The following is a 27,580-nucleotide window of genomic DNA, read 5'->3' on the forward strand; positions in this document are numbered from 1 at the left end:
ACAAGCACGATATCACATGAATCCGTTCAGTATGAGCTAGATTTGTTTTACTTTTTATCGCGGTTTAACTGTTTCATTAGTTCTTATTCATTGTAGCGGAACAACATAACTTGCTTTAGTTTTATACACAATCTTCTCTCCACGCCCCAGCATAACGATGGGCCTTCACTTCCCTCGCTTCGTTCCGGAGTCATCATCAGTGTAAATATGTTGATGGCATCCTTCCCTTTCCATTTGTTCCTTACTTCCATCCTATAATGCTGCGTGCCCTCCTGCTGCTGGTTTGTGTTTTTGTTATTATTTCGCTATTCAACCGTCCGCTTCCGTATCTCATCCTTTGCGTCGCGACACTGGAAACAAAAGCTGTTTTTAAGGTACACAAGCGGAGTTATCTGACCTACCTTTCCTTCTTCGTATCTCAATCACGAGAACAGCTTTACACAAAGCTTAGTACGACTCGTTGATTTTTGTTTTGTTTCAGTAATCCTACACTATCCCTCTTTTCATTTCCTCTATCGTCTGTTCAATCCGGCATCTTTAACTCTTTGTGACCACCATTCGTTTCTGCTGTAAATAGAGCCCAAAGATTACAAAAAAAAACACATTTCAAACTAAATGAAACGATATTCGAATTGGATCTTTGTAATAGTACAATCCTACTCTTCTCCACTGCACACTTTCACTTGCATTTTCTTTTAGTGCTTCCCTATCTATACACAAATTTTACTCTGTTGTCCTTTGTTGTCCAATAAATCTCCTCAACCAGTCTGGGGTTGTTTGCCAAGTTTTATTTCATATCATTTTCGCTAATATGTTTCTCTTTACTTTTTACACTATATCATTTTTAAATTATTATCAAATAAGTTTGGTTTCCTTTTCAAATCCCCTCCGTCATACACAGAGCTTCTTTCCTATCGTGTTTCTTTTTCTGTTCGTCCCATCGCTTACATTTCCTTCGCGCCATGTGCCTCTTCTGTTGGTAATCCGACAGTATTATTAAAGTTTAACGTTAAAATCCTTTAAGTTTAAGTCACGCATACGGTTCCTGCTTCCTCATTCTTTTCTCCTTTTGCCATTCGGTTTCGTCCGTGCACTGTGGATTGCCCTCATGTTATTGCAGCAGTGCACCGACACGTATGCCAATCAGTTCACATCACAACTTCCCAATGTTTAGTTCTGTTTCTTTACCAAAGCGAAACGAAGAGTACAATAACAGATACACTGTCCAAATTAAAAATAACTACCATTGAGTGCTGGGGGAGACTGGGGTGGAAAACGATGAGTGGAAACGAACGAAAACCATAAGGATGGAGATAGACTTCGCGACACATGTTCATATCTTTAACTGTTTTGCAGTTTTTCTTATCTGCCTATATTCTTGTTAGTTTTTGGTATCTTCGACGATATACTCTACTAGATGAGAGAAGAGATATTGTAAAACCGGAAAAAGGGTAAAACTGTCACACTAGCCGAAGCAGGGCAGATATTTTCTTTTGTTACAAGTGGCTTTTGTAGGCGAATTCGCGTGTTTTCCATTCCTACTACTCAATGAAGCGGCTGGTTGGTAATTAGTTCTGCTGGCTATTGGTTTGTACTTACATCCTACAGGTAATGTGCCTTCGTTACCCTTTCCTCCTCTTTCATCGATTTTCATATGCTGCCATCGCTTACCGTCTTCGTTTTACATTGAAAATTAATGTTCCCTAGCGGTTCCCCTTCCTTCTTCATGCTTTGCTCTGGGTCGCCAAAAAAGAAACGAACCCAAACCCATCCACGTGTAGCTTCGCTTGTTGCTTTAACTTTTTTTCCACCATAACTTTGGAAACCAAACTCGGCGGCTTTTATATATCACACACGCAACAAAAGAATCGTAGCAACACCATGCCTTTCCCCCCGCCGTACCTGACCGTTGGGCGACTATCTGAGCTACGATTCCTTCCTTTACTCACTAACCAAACCGACCTCCCGCTGGACGGTTTGCAAAGGAACGTCGGTGGCGAGGAGAGTGGCCGCAACCGGAGAATCGTTTGCACTGCTTCGATCGACCGGCGTAGATGGTTCGTCTTCCTTCGCTTCTTCGGCCAACTCTTCGGCCGCCTCCAGCGTGGCATCTTCGGCTTCCTTTTCCGGTTCCTCCAGGGTAGCGGCAGCGTCTTCAGTCTTGTGAGCTTCATCCTCAGCCACCGTCGTCGTCACCGCTGCCGCCACTGTCGGCTCGTCCTCGGTGGTTTCCTCTTCCTCGATGCTTTCGTTGCTACTGTCTCGCTTGGTCGCGTGCAGTTTGCCCGTGCTGCTCCCTGCAGATCCGGATCCGCCTTTCAGTAGCTTCGGGTCAGTCGCACGAAGTGACTCCGAGTCGCCGATTCCATCGCCGCTCGGGCGCAGCACCAGGTACAGCAGGATGTCCGACAGCGAGATGATGCCGATCACCTTCTTCTCGTCGTCCACCACCACCAACCGGTGCACCTCGACCCGCACGATGCGCTCCATGATGGTGAAGAGCGTCTCGTCCAGCTTGCAGCTGTGTACGCCCTCGAACCACGCGTTTCGATGTTCGTTTGCCTTGTGCAGCGACACGTCCAGATCGTTGTACGTTTTCTCGGCGGCCAAATTCTACAAAAAAAAAAAAATCGCACTTCGTCAAAAAGTGGTCACTCGAAAGACGAGCGATTGTTTACTCACGATGACATCAAACTTGGCATAGATATCCTTCAGATGGCCCTCACTGTCCACCAGCGGAAGTGCGGAGACACGCCGGTCCACAAACTTGTGCAGCGCCGTAATTATGCTAGTGTCCTCTGTGGCCGTCTCGATGTTGTCGTAACTGCCGATGCGTATCTCTCGTAGGGTTTTCTGCATATAGGATGGCTTTGGTAGTTCTTTTATCTGCGCGGTGATAGAAAAAGGGATTAGTACCACGTTGAAGAACCGAATGCCGATGTGTTTTACTTACATATAAAAATAGGAATCTAAGTATCCTTTTGTGGGTCAATATATACAAAACGTTGCCGGTGTTCGGGTCGATCACGGGCAGCCGATGGATCCGGTTGTGCACCAGCATTTTGATGGCATCGTACAACGACGCGTCTGGGCCGATGCTGACGAGCTTTTTCACGTCATCCTGAAGCACTTCTGTAGAAACAAAAAAAAGAGCAAAACATTAGTTTGTACGTTCCGGGAGGTTTTCTGCGCGACCGAACTTACTCCTCCAAGTGTCCAGCTTATGCTCCTCGAGCTCGTCCATCGACGCGTTCGGTGATTTGTAATACATTTTTAGAATCTTGATGAAGTCGGTGATCGTCAGCATGCCGACAAACTCCTGGCGCTGCGAGTCCCAGAGCGGAGCCGCCCGGACACCGTTGTAGACGAGCGCGTAGAAGGCCTTCTTCACCAGCAGCTGCGTGTCAAACACGACCAGCTTGGCCGAGGTCGGCACTAGATCGTAGCACTTATGAAATCGGAAGAACTTGACGAATATCTGTGACTCATCTTCCTCTGTAAGAATCGAAACGAAATGTCGGATGGTGAGTAGATGAAATAGCGTAACGGGATCGAAAGGATGCAACGAATTAAAGCTCCACGTGTCGCCACCTGCCCCCCAGCCCCGCACGCCAACCTTTCTTAAGCAACTCGGCCAGGTGCTGCTTCCAGGCGGACGAAACCGCCTCGAACTCCTTTATGCTCTCCAGCGGGTACGTTTCGGTGTCGAAGAAATCGTGGTAGCCGGCCCCCAGAACCAGCCGGCCGGCGTAGTTCGAGTAGAAATGCAGTACGGGCCATGGCTCCCGGCTGGCAAACCAGCGCCGCCTGCAGCCATAGTTGGAGCGTTTCTTATGGTTACTAATTTTCTTAAAGTTTGGATTCACATAACACACTGCACCGAGCGACGGGGACCAGCAGATCGGCGGAAAGGTAAACATAAAACTATTAAGCAACGAGATCGAGAACCGGGTGTGCCCATTTGGTGGACGGTACGCTTGACTGAAGATGTGTGTTTGTGTATGAGGAGAGCCTTTTAGTTTGGTGGTTCTGTGAGAAACGAGGCAACACCTGGAAGGGTTTTGGCGATTACTTTTAAATTTCAGTTAGTCTACTGGAGACAGGAGTATGAATACAAGTGCAACGTGTTTTGTACATGCGTTAAGGGCTAACATACAGCAGAGCGAACCGGAGATTTAATTACCGACGTGTGGAAAACATTGAGTCGCATAAAAGAAAGGTCATTCACACGATTCACAGGTTTTCCGTCAGTCGCTAATCCACACCGCAGGATCGCTCTCTTCTTGGGGTTATGGAATACTTTCAGATTTTGTTTTTAAAGCCACCAAAACTACTGCTACTGCCGCTGTCATCGTGCCCGGGTACGGCATCCGGAGCGTGGCCACTGCAGGTTATGCAGCAGCTGCTACACTGACTGATGCTGCTGGCACTAGAGCACGCGGAACTGGTGAACGTCGTCCGGCTGGCAGCGCTGTCTATTCGGTCGATTACGTCGCTCCCGATGCTGATGCCACTTCCGAAGCGACTCAAGCTGTCCCAGGTCCCTATACCAGGGTCCATTCTTGCGCACTACAAACTCTAGCTAACCAGCTTTTGTTTAGTTTAATTCTCTAGTTGGGTTGTTGGGTTAACTGCATGGTGTATACCAGGGATCTCCAAACTACGGCCCGCGGGACCCTCTCCTCCTTGGGTAAATGTGGCCTAACGCTACGGTTATTCCACCCAATGCGGCCCGCGTTAAAAAAAGTTTGGAGACGCCTGGTGTATACTGTTAGACCATTGGATTTAGTTAGACATTCAAACAACGACTGGGACGAGGGATTTACAAGAGACACATCACAAAGATTGATTTAAGCGCCACCTAAACTTCTTGAGTACTGATGATCTGATGTTGCCAAACAAAGTGGGTTTATAACGAGCTTCTACAACAATCAACAACTACTGAGCTAAAATGAAAGTGATGGTGACCAAAGCTATCCGAAAGCTATACTACAATTGTCCCTGACCGATCTACGCCATGCAACTGGCGTCCAAATGCTACTCGACCTGTAAGCAGGTTTATTTTCGATTCCACAAACACAGTGCCACCGTCTGCTTGAAGCATCGTCCCTGTGTCAGAGGTGGTCACACTCTGCCATTCTTCCCTTCGGCCCAGACGATGATGATCGGAGCCCCGTATTGTTGGCATCAGTGTACCACCACCCGCCCCTTAGGTACTGCCACCACGAACCGGGCCCGACACTAATTGATGGCATCTAATGAATGTCAGATTCGTTTTCAATTTACATCCATATTGCGTTGCCAAGAACATGTACCCAGTTTGTCCTCTCACTTAGAAAGCGCAGAAGTATAGAAGCTTGGGGACAAATGGCGTTCTTGAGAACAATGTTGGACGAAATGGTGTGATCGTGATTGAGTGATTCCCCGCTGTCAGCGGGATTGCTCGAGCAAGGATGTACCATTTTATTACCTCACTCAACACTCATTTTTCATCTGCAAAACAAGCTGGCTGAATTGAGCACTGGGAGGCAGAAAAGATAATTATAGCAACGAAGGGAAGCACCATAGTGCCGTTTGAGTTTACTATAACGACGTAACACTAGCATCAAACAGTGTTATCCTCAATGGACATTGTTCATCATCATAAAAATGTCGTCAAGCACAATGACCGCACTCTCACGTATGCATGGTGATGTCTAGGACGCACATCATTCCACGGCAATATTCACATACGGTTCGTAAATCACCGAGAGAGGGTTCGAAGTCTCTAGTGCACAAAATTCGAATCCTAAGGTCATCGGTATACAACGGTCTGCAAATTCTTGTATCTTCACAGCACGGCCACTAATTAGCCACGGCATGCGCCACACGCCACACCTGCGCCAAATTCTGAGCAGTGAACTGTGCCGAGCCCTGCAGTCGTCCGTTGTGTCTAGACGCTCGAGATCTGATCGACGCTTTGAGTTGAATTGGAAGGGAGTATAAATTCCGTAGTACCTTCCGACCGTTTGTGGCAGTGGCCTACGAATGCAATTAGAACAGCTGATTCTAGGAACCATCCCGACCGGTTCGCAGCATTCGTGGAATTCCTTTGTAATCCTCACTTCAGTTCAGCTGTTTTTAGAGGCTAACCTAAGGCGATGACTCAGACGATAGTGGATCCCTCGTCCTTGCCTCCCCTCCGCTGACACGGCCGCCCATGCCATAGTGCCCGATCGCGGAATAATCTCACTGCTTATCAAACGAGCTTGCGTTTCATCGGTCGTCTAAACATGGCGCGCCCTAAAAATAACATTTCACTGCCACTGTCAATGCTAAGGGAACAAAGTGCGAGGACGTGCCCCTAAGCTCGCGTTGTTAGTGAGTGTGTAGGCCTGGTGCTTTTTCATTCCCGTGTATTGGCGCTGTGTCTTATTTCCTGCAGACGCACTTGCCCAAATATCACTTCCTCATAGGTCTACGTCTGGGGAAAAAGATCTTCTGACGTCACGCGGCGATCGAGGAGGCTCGTGAGGAAGGATGAGAGAAACGGTTTCCTTCCATGGTTAAATGGCTGGCCCCAACAGACTCGACATTAGCGCCAATGTCGATACAAGCATTTTTTGCCCATCGAAAAACACACACCACACTCCTGCCCTCCCTCCCCTTCCCTTTCCTGGGGCGGCAAGCAGAAGCACATCTACAAACATGCCCGCTGCGAGAGAACAGCGCGAAAATGGTTTTCAATATTTTTGTACGAGCTATTTTTAACATCAATCATGCGGTAGAGGAGCGCGCGGCGACTGTAGAAACCACAACCTCTAGAACCTAGACACCGTTTTCGGTAGACCATGTGCCGCGAAACGGTGGAACTTCCTACTTTTGCGACGGAACAATTGGCTCCAAACTCTGGATGCATAGACGGGCCAACAAATAGACCCCGGTACACTTCGTGACTTAGTATTGCTCTACGCTACATCGGTTAGACAGAGCGGGGTGGCACGAACACGAAAACACGCAAAACAAACGTGCAAACAAACGCGTTGGGATGTACTGTCTGTGTGTGTGTGTGTTTATATGTCCTTGGGAAAATCCGATCAGATGGAAGCTGGGAGCACTTTGAACCGGGAACGAGAGTTTGCACAACGGACTCCGGCTAGAGGATGCGAATATTTACACGACAATCAGACAACTTCGCAATGGCTAATGAGGTTCGCCGACGGAACCCGTGTGGGCACTGGGAGTTACAGTTGGCGTTAACGAGAACGTTCCAAGCACTATTTCTATAACTTTTGACTGTACGGTATTCCTCTCTCCGCCAGGAGTTGATTGTAAGAATTTTTCGTTCCCCACGAAGAAGCCGCAATCATATATCGCCGTTTCGTGGGATAATCACTATCAGCAGCGGAATCTCATTCGGAACAGGGTAAAGATCGAACCCACACGATCGCGATTAGAGAAATGGTACGCAGAATACACGGATCGAACGTTAGGTTGGTTAGAGTCTTCTTTTTCTTTTCTCAGCGTTCGCCAACGACACTCCTTCCAACATCAAGCGAGCAACTGATCCGAGTGACTGCCGCATCCGTTCCGGGGTTCGACAAAGTACCCTGCCTTTGACAACAGAACCGAGTGGGAACGAAAGGAGAGTAGCAGACGGGGGGTGGGTATGCTATGCGCAGCTTCCTTGGCCGCGTGTGGCAATTGGACTTTTGCGCACCTCGTAAAGGGTGATTTCTACTCTACCTATCCCTTGTTGCCAGTGGCCAGTCGAAAAGGGGTTGGCGGGGCGCCGAGCTTGACCGATCTTGACCGAACTTGACCGAGCCGCATGGTCCCGATATTACAGCAGAGAAGCGCAGACTTTCAAGGTATCCCTCCGAACGATCGTAGTGTTTGAAGACCGGTGCGCATGATCATCGTTGAAGCTTCATCCGTGGTCAAACCGTAGCTCTCGTCGGAATAGCAGAGAGAACTTGGTTCGACTGCAGGCGAACCGAGAGTGTAAAATTATATGTGCCAAAACGTCATATACTTGTTTAGCTGTTGGACGCAAATGACGGCTTCATTTTTAAAATAGGGCCGCCAAAGTCGTCATGTTTGAATACTTCCGGTTTGAATCAACACAATTTCGAGATATGAAGACCTGAGAATTTTCACTCCTTGTGTGACAAAAATATAAGCAATTGTTATTACATCGTTCTCAGTCTCTTCCGACATTCGTCAACGGCCCATTCTATCCTCTCCTTAGCCCCACAAAACCGCGCACAAAACAAAATCTTGATCATAAATCTTCCTACTGTCAAAATCTATTTGACATTTATGAGCACTCAGTGCTCGACTCGTACTGCGTCAAGAATGAATGCAACCAGTTCGCCCCACTTTCCTTCCTGCTTCGTTAGGTTGTTCTTCTAAGATGAGTGCAGCTTTGGCAATCTATCAAAATTTCAAGTGAAAATAAGCAAACGCGAAAACGAGCAAACGAGCAAACGAGCGCCACTCGTTTCCTAATGTACGTAAACATTCGGCGAGCATGTAATAATAACCCGTGGAATATTGATCACGTAAGGTCTATAAATACGGGTGGTGGAAGCAGGCGAAAATTAAAGAAAAGGATGGACTCGAGTTCCATTTTACAGCTTTCCGATGAGGAAAGAATCGACAAACCAAACGACGCTCGGGGGCAGGGTAGGCACGGCGACGGATGGGCGAGCGGATAATCTCGAGTGGATAAATGCAAATATTATCTCATAAAACAACAACAACGAAAACACACTCACCTAGATCCGACAGTGGAACCTTCTCCAGGAATGGATCTGCAACGGGTAGCTGGCAATGGGAGAGAAAAGGGGAAAATCCATTAGTAAATCTAACATTTAGAGATCGATATGCAGCGACGATTGACACATGAGATTGTAATCGAGTATGGAGCGACGGTGGTGGTGGTTTTAAGTGGGGAAATTTTCTAGAAAAATTAGGAAGAACGATTGGATTCTGGCATTACATTTTGGCTGTTGTGGGCACTGGTCGAGCGACGCAGTACGTTCTTGCGCAGCGAGTGGCTAAACTTGGAGTACCAGGTCGGTGAGTTGTAGTAGTACTTGATACTGGAAGGTACCGACGAGGACAGGGGACACGGTCCGAACTGACTCGGCGAAACCGGACTGCTGATCGATCGTCGCGAGCTGTAACGTTCACGAGCCGCTCCGGCGGTAGTGGTACAAGGCGACTCCTGTCCCGGAGGAACATTGTTAATGTGGACATGGCTATGTCCGGTACCGTTGGTAGACGAAGGGTGAGTATTATGATTGCTCTGGTATGCGCAACTGTTGCGGTTCGAGTTGAGGTACAGTTGGGCAACATGAATCTGCTGCTGGAGCGCACTGTTTGGGTTCGCAGGGGCCGATCCGATCGACTGTTGCCGATGGAAGTGAGCCGGTGAGGTCGATAGTAGCTTTATGCCTGCGGTAGGACCACGGACCAGCGGAATGGCACTCGCGGAAGAACCGGATCCAACCGAGCCGGGAGAATGCTCCGGCGTCGGTAGGTGCAACAGATCCGAGCTCACACTAGACCCGACCCGGGGCAGCCGGGGACATCCACCATCTCCATTGCTAACGGTAAGACTAGCAGCGGCACCACCGGCACCGGCTATGTTAATCGGATCGGTGCGAGGAGGAACACGGAACTCTGGAACGGTTGCCACCGAAGCCGCCTCAGATGATGGGTTGGCGGGCTGGATTTTCGGTATGGGCGGCTTGGGGCGCGATATGGACACCGTGCTGGCCGGTGGAGCTGCATCGAATAGCGAAAACCGACGGAACATGTTTACCGTCTGTTAAAAATGACTCGTTCACTCACGATCATCTGATCACTCCCCTGGCATGTTTCGCACTGATCGGCCACCGGCAGAATCTTCTCTTCAACACACTTGACACACACGAGCTCCGTTCTGACAGTAGTGTACACAGTAAAACACGTGTAGAGAGAAGGAGGTCACCGAAGGTTTACGACTAAGTGGAAATGTCCACCAGAGGTGGTGGATTAACACGGCCGCGGACTTTTCAACTGCACCTGCCGTCGTCTGGAATACCTCTGGAGCGGCGCAGTTGGTAACACAACGTTCACGAGGTGACCACCATTCGACGACCACTGTGCACTGTGTGTATCGTCCACCGAGCAGTTTCGGTACTACCACAACCTGTCACGATTGTGCGCGTTGGCTCCGGACTAACCTTTGCTATTTGTTCGCTGAATTCACGGAACCTAGCGAATGAAAAAATGCAACATGTATCACCATCTTTCGTCTATCCGAACCCCGCGCCACACGTCTATAGCCGGCAGAAGGAGGAGGTGATTGGGATCAATCTTGTCTTCTTCTCGCGATGATGCCAAACCGACCGATCCATCACCAAAACCCCATCACTTATTAGCACCAATTCTGTACACGGAGGCAAACTTTGGTTGCCAGAGATGAGGCAACGGGGACACATTTGCGCAGTTCTACATTCATCGCGGGACGTGAGGTTCCTTGGACTTCGTTAATAACTAAAATACAAGTGAGAGGGGGGAGTGAACTAATTTCATTTCTCCGTTAGTTAGTATACTGCCGGAAACTATCACATTTGTATGCCAAGAGCGACTTTCGAAACAAACCACCTTCACTCACTCTCGCTTGTACCACGTGGTGTTGCTAATCAAAGTCACGCCATTAAGTCGATGTTTACGATTTTACTTAAATGATTTATTTTTAACTATTTCCTGTTCGCTCTTTGCCACTTGATGACTAATAGAAGAATTCTGGTACACGTTCATACGCGAATCCGCTTTATGTGCTGGAGGAACGTGAAGTTAAGAAAAGAAATTAAAGATACCCAGGAAAGCGTTCAGTATGGAAACAGTCCAAACCTAGTTATCACCCAACCATCATGTTTTGAACGAATCCAGAACCATGTTATCGCATAGCACATAGTATCACTTGACTCCTTCCAAAATCCGCTCAGAATAAAGTCAGCTGATTATGCCGGCTAAGTATAGATGGTGCTGTGCAACCCAAGGCTCTTTATATTCACGGTCAACGCGAACAAGGGAGGCAGCGGGGCAAGGACTACATTCGTAGTTTTCTTTTCTTCCCGAACGAACCGGCTACAATCGATCGAAATCCGGGGGGTTATGGGGTCTTTCATTGGCCAGCTTTTTTTTGGCGAGCCAATAAAATTTTGGCCGACTGATAAGATATGGCAAACGAACGAAACTCGCCGCCAGTTAATGTTAAACACATAGAGACGCAAAAACGAAGGTATAAATAAGATCCCCCCAATCTGGCCCACACTTCATCCCGTGAGGCGCCTTTGCTCAATGTCCTTTGCTTTGACCAACGTAGTATGGTGGATCAGACAGACTTCATTTCTCTTTCTTCAGCAGCAAATAATCACATCATCAACCGGCAAAAGGCCGGATTTATGCGGTTCATCAAATTATGTGTGTGTGCATGTCTCCGCTCCGGATCTTCCGAACACGTTCACCTGATAATTTCCTTCGTCCCGGTAACTTTTTTTTTGGGAAGCTCCATCAATAAAGAAAAACGATCACGACGACGACGCCGTGGTTGTGGGCGCAAATATTTGGCCGACACTCATTATCACCGCCCCGTGGGCCTCCTTCCCTGCTGCTCCAGGGTGGTTGGTCTCCCGTATCTGGGCGATACCCCTAATGGCCCCAGCAGACCTGATCCTCAAACTCCTCCAAACTCTGGGCCATGCGATAACCGCAGCACGCTCGATTATGGCCGAGAGTTGGCGAACGCAAATGACAAGCAAAAAAAAGTTCACAAACCCCACACGACCCCCCTGTAGCAAGATTCGACCGGTATCTGCTAAACAACAAGTCCGAGAGTCAACAGAGTGGGTATGCATGGTTGGAAGTTAATCCACAAATCAGTGCGATACGACGATGACGTGCGAGTATCAATCATTTCGTGGTTCGCAATAGACACGTGTACGATGGTACAAACAGTGGGTAAGCGGAGAACGTGGTTTATTAATCGCTGGATTTTTGGGTTTGTGGTTCCAAAATTAAGTACGCACTACGTTCTACGTAACATATTGAGCGCAGAATCGGTTCCATTCTAAGTAACGAACTGCGGAACATTAGTTCCGGTGTTCTTCAAGAGAAGTTAAAAAAACAGAGAGAATCTTGTGAAGTATACTGAGTTGCTGATGTTAATCCTTTTATCGGTACTTATAACACAATAGATTATGGAGCCAAAGAAGAAAAAGAGTGCCATAAGATTTTCGCGAACTACTTACTTGTAAGCCCTCACTCTTATACCAGCCATAATAAACCAGTTACTCTCATTGGTCCTATCTCCTTGAACTAGTATTTTTCTTGAGGTATCTTAATGCCTTTATGACGTAGGAAAAAACCCTGGAATCGCATTCGGAAGACGATACTCTGATAGGTGAACAGGATTGTTCTCTTTTGACCTTGATACCTTGATGGCTACAATTGCTATTGCAAGTCTGCGAACTTCATTCCAACTGGGCCCAAAACAAGGAATTTTCGTGAGTCCTAGGTCAACAACAGCAAGATTTGAACAGGTATGTGATTGAGAAAAATAATTTGAAACAAAAAAAAACACCAATCCACGACCTCATTCCATGAACTGGTTTTGACCAATTTCAAGGACCCTTTCAAAAACTCCAACCGCCATGTGCTGCGTATCGATCCCTAACTCCGCGACTCTCCGGCGTAGCATCCGCAGTACGAAAGGTGTGGGCTTTGCCCTTTGGCGCTGCTGCAAAAGTGATCGCGGGGCAGTAAAAAAAAAATAAAGTTAAATCCCATCTCAACGAATGCCGAGCGGCCACGATCCAACGAATATCCGGCGTGATCGGAGGTCAGCCGGTGGCTCGACGCAACGTCGACGATGACGGCAAACAACGGCGGCGGCCACGACGACGACGGCAGAGACAACTTCCTGGGAGCAAATGTGTTGATCCATTTGTTGTCCCTCCCCCTTCCCGTTCTCTGGCTGGAAGCTTGCACATCCAATTCATATCTCCTCCTCCGCTCAACCTGCCAATTGTAACTTATTGACATTTTATTAGAAGCTTGCAGCGAGGAGAAGCCGATCTCTTTCTAGCTAGCGTCTACTAAGAGCGTTGCTAGTGCAAAGTCGACCACTTTGCTGCGCTGGGAAGAGACGCGGTAAAGCTTAACCAGCTCTCCGCGACAACCGCTGCTGGTTGGCGATACCGGTGGTGATTTTCTTATATACAGCTATTTTTATCTCCGCCGAGATATTGTACGGTTTTTTTTTTGCGCGCATGACGTGAGATGCGGATGATAAAAACCGATACGTCGACACCCACTTTAACGTCGTAGATAAAATTTACAAAATAGCAAAAATGGTTATCGCCCCCCGCCCGACGATTAAAGTCGGCTTTTATATCCTTCCGTGAAAAACTGCTGCCTCCGTAAAGGTACTATCGAATATGGTCCTACTTTAGTAGGCAAATTGCACAACGATCGGATAAGAGCAGACGAGGGCACGAGAGTGAGTTGGTCGAATTAACTGGCCCCCACACTCACACAAGCGGCGGCTATGGTCGTAATTTTCACACACTTTTTACACACTTTTCCCACGCACCCAAAGTTTCTTAAGATTGAATTGTTGCGGTTCGGCACGCGAAGACGATTAGAAAAACAGCGTCGCGATGGGAGCTTCGATCACACGCACCTAAGCTTCTTCAGTGTCGTACACAACGCGATCGCGAACTGGGTGCGATCTTGTTTTTCTTAGAACCAAAAACAAAAAGAAGTGCACGAAGAGTGATAGCACAACACGGGTGGTGAGGCGGTTTCAGCGGCCCGAGTGTGATTCGCGATCGAATTTCGATTAGTTCGCGACCCGCGAAAGAGGGCGAAAGTAACCAGAGACACACAACGTGGCCGGGGGTTCTTACAACCGGACAACACACCGTCACCAGTAGTGTGGGGCCCTCAAGAAGGCGACCTAAACACGCGCGAATTTTTCGATGCCTGCGTCTCCGTTCCCTAGTGGTCATATACACACACTGTGTGGCACTGTTGGACACTCGCTGGTAGGCAGCAACGTGTAGGGATCACCGGGCGCGCGTCTTGTTTCGCGAACGAATGAACTCCAACTGGCGCACGCGGGGCCGGTACGCGATTCCGAGGTCGTAAAACAACACCACCAACCCCCCCCCCAACACGTCACCTCGCACCGTCCATGTTCACAACCACCACCACCACCCGGCCAAGAGCATCATCTTGGGGCGATCAAGCACACACACGTTACGGTCGCTGCTGCTTCCCTTCTCTGCTCGATCGGTTGTCCTTTGTACTCTCCGTTGGGCCATGTTCTCTCTATCATGTGCTGCCGCTCAGTTGGCTCCTAACTGGGATGTTGATCTAGAGACGGATGCACTAACCTACCCACGATTGGCAGTTGTTGCGTGAGATGATTTTTTAAGTAGAACAACAACCATTTTTCTTGCTTTTTCCCTAGTGTGTCGTTACACCCAGCAGGTATTTTATTATGCTGTACGAGTTACCGGTAGTGTAGAGAACACTACCACCTTAACGTGACGTCACGAAGGCATCGTCGTCATCAACATGTAAGAATTAGTGGAGCCGGCTATCATATCTCAAACGCCACAAGCATGCAATTGGAGGCAGACGAATCATGACTCTGCTACTTTGGCGTATCGGAACAATATCTTATCGTACGAGATGGCTAGTACTGGTTGAGCCTCCCAAGAGGAAAGAGGGCCGTGGCACATGGGATAGAATACACGTACACGTAGAGACACAACTCAACTAACGAGCCTGCCCATACCATACGGTAACACCCTCACACTCCGGGTGGTTGTTTATCGCAAAACCAGGAAGGGGTTAATAATTGCCGACACCTTTTCGCGACACAGCGTACACACGCCGTACGTACACGCCAACCGGGAAGATAAGAATGCCAGGGTACGCCGGGGGTCGTGATTGTGTGAATGTTACAGATTGTTCTGAGCGTCGCAGCACCTCGTGCCCTTTTCGCGATTGCTCTCATTGCGGCAGCACTCGCTACGCACAGATAATAAAGCGCGCCGGGAAGATATATCACGATCCGCGATGATGAGCTTCCCACTTGGGCAGCTACTACGCAGTCTAGTTAATCGCACCGTCACCAAAGCGTTCGTCTGTGAGCACTCCTACCGAGCGATATTTATTTGCTTTACCATCGCATCACCCAGCGCATCTCGAAATCGAGTTTTGTCGCGTGAGCGTTACTGATCATCACCACTGACCATTGCCTTTTCCTCTGACGCCGGCCTGATCTGCTAGGGGAGTTCGGCTTTGTTTAACTTTTCATCGGTAGGAGAAACTGTCATTCTAGTTATGCCATCTCCGTAACGGCAAACGATCTGCTCGAAGTGGGGTGCACAGTGTTTATCGTTGCGCATACGCGTAAACAGTACTGTGAAAGTGCTCGCAGCGCTGGGAAAACGTATGGCGACGTAAAAAAGTAATCTTCCCTCTTTCGTTTGCTCCTCGATTTGTTCACCGGTGTTGACCTCGAAGAACCTGCAAAACTTCTCCACCTATTGCAGGGGCCGACCGGGGTAAACAACAATTTTATTGCCAATTAGTCACGATCTCGCTCCTTGGCTGTTCTTTCCCAAAGCCAGCGCGCTGGCGGTAGTAACAACGTATATCGTCTTGTTGTTTGTTGATCAGATCATCTTCATGGGTATTTGGTCATCAAAAGCTTACCTACTACAAGACTAGTAGACCAATCGGCACCACAAACAACTGGATTGGAATACTCTACAACAGCAAATCCGGTAAAGTAATGTTAATGCTGTCTTGAAGCTATTTTGTGTTAGGTTGTCACACATCAACCATGCATAACCAACGATTAGAATAACAGTAAAGGTGTTGATGTATACCATTCATGAAATGAAACACCTCCCTTCATCAATAAACAGATTTTTACGACTCAACCATCTGGAAGTGTTGGGAATCGCAGATTACATTAAAGTTCATTGATGACTCGTTACTCTGGCACCAACGAGAAAGTGTAGGTTGCAGTGTAGGAACAACTATTAACGTAACTCATTCGTCGCAACCGGATCCAATCACTGGCGCCAGTGAAGTTTTGCCAGTTTTTGTTCACCGTATTATTCAATTTGAATTCCGAGTCTCCACCCTTACGTTTGACACGATGCAGTATTAAAGTAACGTTGAAAAATTATTCTTTTTATAGAAAAAAGGTCAAGGTGGGCAATTTCTTTATTTGACTAAAAAGTGTTCAAGAATATACACGGTTTCAAATTGAAGCATTTGAAAATCATTTGACAACCGTTTCGAGCGCTGATTCGCGCCTGAAAGGTATGCAACGCGTAGAGCACCACGTTAAAAATGGCACGGAATGCTACTTATCTTCCGCTGGGTCGGGACGATTTACAACATATTATCGATAAAGAGTATGGAATGGATTGATGAGAAAAAATGATGTTGCAATACCACACACAATCGCAGTTTAAACTACTTACCCCTCTAGAATCACGAAACAGGATCGCGGCGTGGTACGGGTCGAGAGTTCCGTCCGATCGAAGTCCTCGCGTCGTGCCAAACGATGCCCGACGGCGTTCCGCAAGCTCGGCCGAGGCTCGTCGCATATGAGCCGCTACAGATGAAGAATGTTTCAAAGGTTAATAACGATACATTGTGCAGGTTAGAACAAATCAGAATAGGAAAGTTAGATTGCATTTCTCTGCTTCGTTTGACGCCTAGGAAATAAACAAACAGGACATGGTATTTAGTTAGGTACTATTGAACCCGGACAAACGTGTCCATCAATGCGGAAACAAGTGAATTACAAAACAGAACAGAAACAAAACTCATCAGCTCCGATGCGTCACCGTGACTGGATTTCGCCGTCCGCGTTTAACCTGTTGGCCATTCTGACGTGGTGTGTTTTGGTCTGCTGCCGCATGCCTTCGCGGGGGTCACCACGGTGGTGACACACAGAAACACATCCGGGGACTCACGCGCCGCTCGTCGGTGTAGTTCGCGTGGTGAATGTTCTCGACGGGGAACTGGATTGGATGAGGCAACAAGAAGCGACCGTTTGATTTGCTAATTGCGCCACCAATGCAGTGCGCCGTCGTTCGAAGGGTCGCCACTGACGACAGCGTGTCATACGAAGGTCGAAAACGATGCCGGGAACCAATACCGGTTGCACCGGTATTGCATATCGCCATTTTCCAATCGATATGGAATGACAAGTAAACAACTGAACCGGGAAGGGGAGTGTGTTGATTAGTATCAGGTGGAACTCCTGGTACGTCACACACCGGATCCCACAGTGTGGACTATATATCCCATGGGGCAGGTCAGGGAGCGCGCGAAGGCGAGCGAGTGTGTTCAAAGTGCGCACCTAGCGCTTGAAACATGTCCTCCGGATAGGTAGGTCCGGAAGCGAAGGAACGACGAGGAAGAAAGGAAAAATATAGGAACAGCAATGATAATCCCTCTAGAAAACACTATCCAGTACAGCGAACGCGAAACACAAATGCTCGTGCTTCATTCTGTTGATTTATCGTCGTTTCAGACCATCGCAAGATCATATCGTACTCTCTTAGCGTATTAAAAGGTGGGGCGGTAAATTAATCCAATTATAGTATCAACTTCTGATATGGACAAAACATCCCAACCCCGCAATTATTTTCACTCGCAGTGGAATAAACCAATCCACCAACGAGTGTCAGTGATCGTTTTATCTGCCTTGTCAAGAAACTGGAGTAGCTCGTGGATAAACGATGGATTAGTTAGCGTAAATTTCGAAACGTGGAGCATTTGTGGCAATTTTAAGGTGTGTGCCGTGTCGCTATTACCCGGGTTGATGGAAGATAGAACCGGCTTAATTTACTCCTTCCGCCCAGGGAGAGGGAGGACAACGACGTAGAAGCGGGAACTTAAATTTGCATAATGGTATGTATTTTGCTGACGCCATCGTCAAGAACGTAGGCTTGCAGCACGGACGTGCCTCCACTTCGCAAAATCGTTTTGCCGGTTCTATTTCTTAGTTTTGCTCCGCTTCCCAACCAACCCCCCCATCCCCACCACCCTTTCTTCTCGCTTATTTGCGTAGTTTCAAATCGATTTGAAACCGGCCTCCCGAAGCGTTTTGTTTTTTTCTTATTCAACAGCAAAACAAGCTTCTCTTCTATTCTCGCTGCTAGGTGCAAGCCGGTATCAACTGCAACGGAACATGTTATGCACGTTTTTATCCCATCTAATGGGATGGTTCGAACAACCGATGCCAGATAGTTTTGAGAGCGAAATGTGCGAGAAAGAAATATTTTAAATAGCAGACAATTGATGCTTAAAATATGCGAGGCGTGATGTCGAAAATAAATTTAACAGAACGATCGAGTGGAAGTGTTCACTTTGCATTGACTATTGGAATGTATTGTTCAAACGAATTATGCACCCTTCCAATTTGTCAAACACAAAAATCAAATACAACATCTGAGAAGAATTGCACACTGTTCCAGGATAAACAAAAATCATCATTCCTTCGTATCTCCCCTTTTTAATGCGCGGCACTGTGTGCAAACACATACACTTCACACTTCGATTTGAAATGCCGCCATTCGTCCATCGGCATTTTCAGCAGCAAATGATCCTCGCTGAAGATCTCTGCTGTTTACCGAACGCGAATGTAAACAGTCGGTTCGCGTGACCAGTGAAAACATTAGGTTTTCGGAATGGGTTTACGTGGTGCTTTGGTGCTAAACCCCCGTTGTCGTCGAATTGGCAGCACGCCAACACGCCAAAGAGTCCGAACAACGAACAAAAAGAAATAAAAATTAATGTAATACTGCTCCACCGGGAGGAGAGATCAACATGAACACCACCCCCTTACGTAAGCGTTGGTGTCAAACGAGACGGAAGGAACACGAAAGCACCGCAAAGTGGTTGCAGTGGACAAAACACTACACCGTGGCTTATTTATATACACATCAATAAAACAAGCACACAGTGCGGCAGAAAATATCTTAACGAGGCACAAGATTGCTGGCATTGGCCCGGCAGATAGTACGCTCTAGAGCTAATTGGTAGATCAGGCGTCAATTCATGGTCGCTTTTATGCGTTGATTTCTGTCCAGCAGTTTCTAGTTGGGGCCGCACAGACAGGAAAGGGTGGCGCTGGCTATTGAAACGCACTCGAGAATCATGAAGCCAATCTGTGCACACTGCACATCCTTCTTATTCAAAGAATGGTGTAGCTTAATAAAATTATTTACACATTTATACAACAGTTTAATCAAGAAACATTGATCAACATTGTTGCGTCTGTCAATGTCTTTCGAGAAGCTTTACGTCCTAGCCTAGCGTTTTCACCACCAAGGCTATTTTTCTCTTTGATAATTCTACGGATAGTATCAAATACCCTAAGCATCTACTTCTTCAGCGATAGTAGATCCAGATCTATCTAATCTATCGATAGCAAATTGTCTACCTGTTCAGGTGGAACAACACTTTTTCGGAAGTCCGTCAAAACCTACAATCGCACTCAAGACTTTGGTGAATTACCTTCGCGCAAGATTTTGTTATAGATCTTGTACGTCGATTCGCAATCGTCCAAGATGCGGCGCGTCTGATCGACATCTAGCGATCGGGACCGCGTCCGGAAGTCTTCCCGTGGGCGTGGAATCTGCCCATCTCCATCGCCGGCTCGCTCATCGGCACCGTGCGTCTCTCCCACGTGCTGCGAATCTTCACTGATCGACGAATGGCGCGTACGGCCACCGGGCCAAATGTGCGCCTTCTTGCCGAGATGCTTGATCATCTCCGTGATCGAGTGGTGATGGTGGTCGCCCTTTTCGCGCTGCTGATTGTTGCGCTTCTCGTGCTTCGCCGACGACTTGGACGCCGACGAGTGTCCGCTGTCGATGCTGCTCTGCGAGATGCTCTGCGTGAGCTTGCGCGCGAAGCTACTGTTGTCGAAGCGGTGCTTATACCCGAACAGCCGGTGGTTCGAGCTGTTCGAGCTCGAAATGCCCGACGAACCACCGCCGGCGTACTCGTCGAGCGAATGGAACCCGTGGTTGCGCTGGAACAGCAGATTGCGCTGCTGGTCCGAGCTGAGCGGGTACGGGTGCTGGTGGTACGCGCCGGTGTGCGTAAAATACTGATGGTCCGTCTTGTACTCGTAGATGTCGTCCAGATCGTGCGGGAAGTACCCGGCAGTGTGATGATGGGTCGGCGGTGAGCACGCACTTTCAAGCGATCCCCGTCGGCCGGCCGTCTGGAAAGCGAAAGGTGGAAGTGAAAGTGTCACCGGAAGAGCGGAAATACATTGCGCGTTGCACTTCACCCACCGCCTACTTACCGGGTTGTATCCAGGCGGACGCTGATCGGCGCTGCCTGGGACAGGAGTGCGCTTTGACATACGCTTGACGCCACTCGAACAACCGGCACTCGCAGCGCTCATCTCGGAACACTGACTTCCGCGGCTGTCCGGCGACTTGCGACCGCGAGGTATCGAAATGCCGAGATTGTAGTATTCCTGGGCCGACGTCGGGGATCGGATCGAACCCGTGCCGGAAGGGACGTGAAGTGGACTCGAAGCTAGCCGATAGTCTGCAGGAATATATTAAGCGAAGCATTGAAAACCCATTCAGCCGCATGATGACGTGAACCAGTGACCGGCACGGAGTGTGTCTAGCCGGCTGTAGACTGAACCGTTCTTCCGACCTTCCACCATGGTTCGATCAAATCAAATCGAACTTGTGTGATCAGCCGTGCGAAACTTCTCAAAGGCAAAACGCGCCATTAATCTAAGCTAATTGACTTTGGCTAATTGATGGTTCACGAAAAACAAAGCTATCCGCTTCAAAGACGGAGAAGCTCTGCCGAAACCACGATCGATTCTCGTAGGGAAGGCACGTACATGAAAATTTGAGTCGTCACAACTTGTTCCAATACAGCCAGGATACTTCCAACACACCCGGCCCGGTCACTGATCCTCTCGACATCGCCTATACTAACCTTCGCTAGCTAGTGACACCTGCGACTCGTCGATGCTGCGTGATCGCTCGTTTGGTGGACGCATCTGACTCGAGCTGCCACCAACACTGCCGTTCGCCGAATGCCAGCTGTCGGCGCTCGCCTGCTTCTCGAGCGCATGCTGCCGGAACAAGTGCTGTATGCCGTGCATTCTTCGAAACGATGGCTCACGATAAGCTGTACCGAATTACTGTCACTTTCAGCGCTATCTTCGGTCCAATGCGTTTCATAGATTACGGCTCCGATCGGGCTTGACACGAGACGTCGCCACTTCGTACAACAAACACGTTCGTCACCACTGATTCACTTGCTTCACTATTGATGCCACTCTGGCGGGGTGATTTTGTTGTCTATATGGACACTTTGTAAAACCCTTTTGCTAGACACTGAAACAGTCACATTATGCAGCTCCCAAAATGAACCAACTGTAGTTGATGACATTCGACACATTAGTAAAATAGTTCTTGAGAAAAGGGTAAAGGACACTGTTGATTTAGGTACAACTTGGTGTGTGATTTATAAACTATCTACCCAACCTAATCTCGTGTACCTAACGAAAACAGATTCCACCTCCCTAGCTCGCAATTCACAACGGACAAATGAATTTCACATCCCTTTGCTGCAATAAGGGTAGATAAACTCGAATGTAGGCACCTCGTGCGTAAAGCACCGCACACTGCACTGGCAATAAAGCGAGAGTGCCATAAACTCGCGTGAAGGTTTGAATTGCTTCCAAACGGCCGTAGAGGAGTCTCTCTATGAAATCACCTTTAATGGTGGTTATGGGACTGAAGCTAACCTGCCCAGGCTCTAACCCTCTGTGTGTCCATCGCGGTTCGCGTACGATCGCTGACTGATTCCACGGTGGTTTCGCGTTCGCGAACGGAAACCGACACACACCAACGTCGTCGCGGTGGTTGGTGTGTGCCCGTCGTTAAAGGTGCCACATTCCTGGGCCAGGAGGAGAGTTAGAGGAAACAAAAAAATCAACAGCAACAACAACGACTGTTGCTGCTGAAAGGTTGATGATAGTGTGTGGGTAGGTCTCTGTTGCTCCTCGAGCAAACACACTTGTCGGCCACCGCGTACCCCCGCAGCATCCAGAAACAACACGAAAAAAAACGTCGTCAGTCTCCTGGTGGGATAATTTATGGAGGAATCATGTTGGCTGCAAACCCGGCAGGGTTCGGGTACACATTCTGCAGCATACAAACCGTAACCAAAAGGGAACCGACCATATCCACCCCGGGTCCCGGTGGCATTTTATCCCGGGATAATCTAATATGGCGACGGATGGCACAAAGAGTCGAAGCAAGTGCGAAACATTGTCCACTGCAACCATGCAAAGTTTCGCGGGGACAAAACAGCAAACGGGAGGGATCGGTAGCCCATTCCTTGGCCCAGTAAGTGGTTGCCACTGTGACGGAATACCCTTTATTTTTTATTGCCGGCTGTCATTTTTTTCATTTCCTCTTATTATCGTGGACGGCGTGGAAAGGATGGTTACAAAAGGGGAAAAGAACTCCCCCCAAATGCCATCTACGTATCCTTCGAGTGCTGGCAAGTGTGCTGCATTTCCCGGTGGGAGTTGCAATGCTAAAAGCACCCGCGAGAAAAGAAGAATAAAATCTAATTGAAAAGTCACAACAATATGGACGAGATGAACACGTACCAAATGTGCACCATGCGAACTTTGTTCAGTCTGGTAAACATTTTGTGCACAAAAGAAGGTCGCCAACGGGAATTTGCCGGCTACTAACAATACTTCAAATATTAACTTCCAATTAAAGTTGTTTTTCTTATCGAAATCAGACTGATTCAACAGCTGCTTATGACATAATCAAAACGATAATAAATTCGTAAACAAACACTTGGTTGAAGGTAAACAGTCCTTATCAATCGAGAGATGTCCGATTCTTGAGTGTAGTTTTGTTTGTTGATAAAAAAAACCAAGGTGAGACCCATATCGAATCTTTCCATCAGTAGACTCAACTCGAAAAACATCTAGCAAGAGGGAAACACCACACCAAAACAATCGACCGAACCTTCCGGATTCGGTCGACAGCTGGAACGAATGTCAAGGTCTGACGATCTGAGGATGAACAATCAATAATCTCGTATTGCAGGTGACTTTTTGCATATCGCCATTGGGATTCGGTATGGGTGCTGTCTGCTTCATTCTTTTCCGAGCAACGAAATTTGGAACCTCAACCAAAACCTTAATTGTTATACCCCTGAAAAGGCAACAGTGAGCAAGCGAAATCTGCAAAAGATGGTAACTCTTTTCCAACAACGAGACCAGAGTTCAGACTTGATTTGGATCCATATTGATTATAATTCCTTCGACGCACACACATCCCCTTCTTTCTTCTCCTGAGCGCAACTCTTTCCCTTGGCGTGCCTTGCCCAACTTGTGTTATAGTAGACATAGGAATAAGTAATTCACGATTACTATGGCAACGATAATACTATATATAAGCAGTGCATCTGCTAATAAAGATCATTCGGTTAAGGAACCATTCTGCAATAGGTTATGGGCCCAGAAGAGTAAAAGCAAAAGTCGAAAATGAGTACTGGAAGTTCCGTTGAACAAAACGCTACGGAGGGAAGAGGAGCAGGATTGCCGACGGCTGGCGTAGGACGGCTCAACGGAATCAATCTTCCCATGGTAGAAAGGTTACGTGGACGTGAAAATTACTCAACATGGGCGTTTGCAATGCGGATGATCTTGATCCGCGAAGGAACTTGGAGTGCCGTGGAACCTGATGAAGGCGAAGTAGTGGACAAAGAGACAAAATTGCGTGCATTGGCAACAATCTGTCTGAGTCTGGAGAGTTACAACTACAGTCTGGTTCAGGACGCAACGGATGCAGCTTCAGCATGGAAGAAATTGGCCGCAGCATTTCAAGACACCGGATTGACCAGGAAGATCGGCTTGCTTCGGAAGTTGACGAACATAAGGTTAACCTCTAGCATGAGCGTAGAAGAGTATGTTAACGAGCTGATGTCGACTAGCCACAAGCTTGCTGCGATCGGATTTCAAGTAGACGATTCCTGGATGGTAGCATTGCTTTTAATGGGATTACCGGATCATTACGAACCAATGATCATGGGGCTGGAAGCATCAGGAGCGAAACTTACGTCGGATGCGGTAAAGGCAAAAATTCTGCAGGACGTGAAGTGTGATAGGAATCTTGATGGCAGCATGAATAACGAAGCATTGTACATAAGAAGAGAGTATAAACCAAAGGCGCAGTATAAGAAAAGGAGCGAAAAGACGTGCTATAATTGTAAAAAGCCTGGACATTTTGCAGCCAAGTGTCCAATGTCTGGAGAAAAAGGAAAATCAAGTTCACTATGGAGTTCGTTTGCTAGTGGCGATGCAAACAGTGAATCTTGGTATTTTGATTCCGGAGCAACTTGTCACATGGCAAAACCGAATCAACATTTTAGTGATGAGACAACGTTGCAGCAAGCGATATGGACAGCGAATAATGGCAGCATGATGGCTATAGCACGAGGTACAGTAAAATTAGAAGAGAATAACGCTAACGTATATGAAGTTCTGAAGGTACCTAATTTGGTTACGAATCTATTGTCTGTGAGTGCAATATGTAAAAAAGGGCACACTGTGATTTTTACAGCAGACAAATGTAAAGTTATAGATACAAATGGAGAAGTTATTGTATCTGGGAAACAGGAAAAAGGGCTTTATAGATTGCTACAACCGAAACAGACCGGAACACCGCATGCTACAGGACAAAGCAAAGAAACTCAGCCAGTTTTGAGACGAAGTAATCGCCAGCGTAATTGTCCAAATAGATACAATGAGTTTGTAAGTTACAACACCATTTCAAACCATCCACCGGAAGAAGATATTCCGCAGAGTTACGATGAAGCTATGAGGAGACCTGATCGTGAAAAATGGATCGAGGCAATGAAGCAGGAGATGGTATCCCTGAATGAGAACCAGACGTGGATGATCACCGATTTACCAAAGGGTCGAAAAACCATTCGAAACAAGTGGGTTTTCTCCATCAAGCGAGGATCTGATGGAAATGTGGACCGGTACAAGGCGAGACTAGTTGTTAAAGGATGTTCGCAGAAACCGGGAATCGACTATGAAGAAGTGTATGCTCCTGTAGTGCGATATTCAACTGTCCGATACCTGATGGCACTTGCTACGAAGTTTGATATGGATGTGGACCAGATGGATGTGGTTACCGCATTTTTGCATGGAGAACTAGGTGATGAGCAAATTTTCATGGAGCAACCCGAGGGGTTTGCAATTCCAAATGGAAAAGTATGTAAACTAAAGAAAGCGTTATACGGTTTGAAGCAATCGAGCCGGGTATGGAATGCAAAGTTGAATGAAGTACTGCTAGAATTTGGCCTACAACGATCGAAAGTTGATACTTGTTTATATTGGAAGATGAATGAAGATAAAATGCTGTTCGTAACAATATATGTTGACGATCTGTTAATTTTCACGAATGATAATCCTTTGAAGAAAAGACTAAAACAATTTCTAATGCAGAAATTCAAAATGAAGGATTTAGGCACAGCATCACATTGTCTTGGCATTCGAATCAAGAGAGATCGAAGTGCAGGAATATTATCACTAGATCAACAGTTATATATCGAAGAGATTGTTAGGCGATTTAGAATGGTCGACGCAAAACCTGCAACAACTCCCATGAATCCTGATCTTAAATTGGAAAAGTCAATGTCACCAAAGAATGACGCTGAAGTTGAGGAAATGAGAAGTGTACCGTTTAAAGAAGCAATTGGATGTTTATCCTTTGTAGCGCAAATAACTCGACCTGATATTGCCTTTGCTGTGAATACTGTTAGCCAATTTTCTTCAAATCCCGGAAGACAACATTGGGAGGCTGTGAAGAATATAATAAGATATCTGAAAGGTACAGCGAGCAGGAAATTGCAGTACAGAAAGGATGAAAGCGGAGAATTGGCAGGATATACCGATGCTGATTGGGGAGGAGATCCTGACAGTCGCAGATCAATGAGTGGATACGTGTTTATGTTGCAAGGTGCAGCAATAGCATGGGGCGTAAAGAAGCAACCAACAGTAGCCCTTTCATCTTGCGAAGCAGAATACATGGCTCTCTCTCGAAGCATTCAAGAGGCAATATGGTGGAAAAACCTTTGTTCGGAATTCAGCGATGTAGGAACAGTTCTGATTTATTGCGACAATCAGTCTGCAATCATCATCGCTAAAAACGGATCGTATAACCCTCGGACGAAGCATATAAGCATACGCTACCATTTTGTGAATGAAAGCTTAGAAAATCAAGTGGTGAAACTCGAATATGTATCGAGTAAATTACAACTGGCCGATGGATTCACTAAGCCTTTGCAACGGATGAACCAGGCTAGGTTTTGTAATAGTATAGGAATCGTGAATTAGGGAGGAGTGTTATAGTAGACATAGGAATAAGTAATTCACGATTACTATGGCAACGATAATACTATATATAAGCAGTGCATCTGCTAATAAAGATCATTCGGTTAAGGAACCATTCTGCAATAACTTGAACCTCCCAATCTATTCCAAGACTCGTTCGCTTGATTGCTTCATTCTCCCAGCGGGTTGTATCGTGGCAGTTTTCGACGCACGGGCTTCGTCGTACACGCCATGCAGGAGATTGAAATGGCAGAAAACGATCTCATGGCGCGCGCCGGGATATTGTTGATGGTAGTTTGGTTAAATTAATTCAATCACACCTAATTAAAACATCCCAACGGTTTGATAGGAAACCCACGGAAGTTGGCGCTCTGTGAGTTATTAAGCAACAAACGCCATCTAATGAAGAAGTGTCGCGCAAGATTTTACGAGCTTCGTCACGTGTTTCCCAATGCAGCGAAGGGAAAAGACTGAAACACGAGGCTAAAAGAGCACAGAAAAAACTCGAGTTCGTTTGTTCACGATTCGGGCAAGCATATCACATGCTTGCAAATGGCTCCAATACGGTGGAATGTAAAAAGAATGCCCTTCTTTTTCTACGCTGGTGGAGTATTTCCTCTGAAGAATCCGAAACCCAACATCCTTTCGCGAGTTCAGCGAACCACCAAAGGAAACCTCTGCGGTAAAGAGGACCCCAAACACTCAACGCTAAAAATCAGTAAACAACTGAAGGGCAACCATTAAAAAAGAAGAACCACACAAGAACTTACAACAGGGGGGAAAAAATCATGTTTAAGTGACGATTGCTCGAATTCAACACCGGATCGGTTCTCACGTATCACTCGTAGATATGTTTGCCGGTAACACGAAATCCCAAATCCGCTGGGCATCCACCGGCAGGCGGAAAGAAGCGCCGATGTTGCATTTAGCAGTTGGACCATGCGCACGCTGCAAATTCGGAATCAAACAAGGCGCGATACACTTCAAGCAATGTGGACAGACAATGTGACGACCTTCTTATGGTGGCGTAGGGCAGACGCAATGACGCGTCATTTAAAAATACGATGGGCAGAAAGACAT

General features: G+C 47.2%; 1 protein-coding gene across 1 annotated transcript in view; it reads right to left on the reverse strand.

The window, feature by feature from the left end:
- Positions 1–1,931: 1,931 nt before the first annotated feature.
- The window catches only part of LOC131288304 (uncharacterized), a 48,039-nt gene continuing 22,390 nt past the window's right edge, over positions 1,932–27,580 (reverse strand). The window contains exons 6-11 of the mRNA XM_058317425.1: positions 16,551–16,684; positions 8,760–8,808; positions 3,205–3,495; positions 2,954–3,132; positions 2,683–2,886; positions 1,932–2,613 (exon numbers count right to left, since the gene is read on the reverse strand). Coding sequence (XP_058173408.1) covers positions 1,942–2,613; positions 2,683–2,886; positions 2,954–3,132; positions 3,205–3,495; positions 8,760–8,808; positions 16,551–16,684 — 1,529 coding nt within the window. The 3' untranslated portion in view covers positions 1,932–1,941. The remainder of the gene's footprint in view (positions 2,614–2,682; positions 2,887–2,953; positions 3,133–3,204; positions 3,496–8,759; positions 8,809–16,550; positions 16,685–27,580) is intronic.

Source organism: Anopheles ziemanni, chromosome 3, assembly GCF_943734765.1.
Source record: "Anopheles ziemanni chromosome 3, idAnoZiCoDA_A2_x.2, whole genome shotgun sequence".
NCBI lineage: Eukaryota > Metazoa > Arthropoda > Insecta > Diptera > Culicidae > Anopheles > Anopheles ziemanni.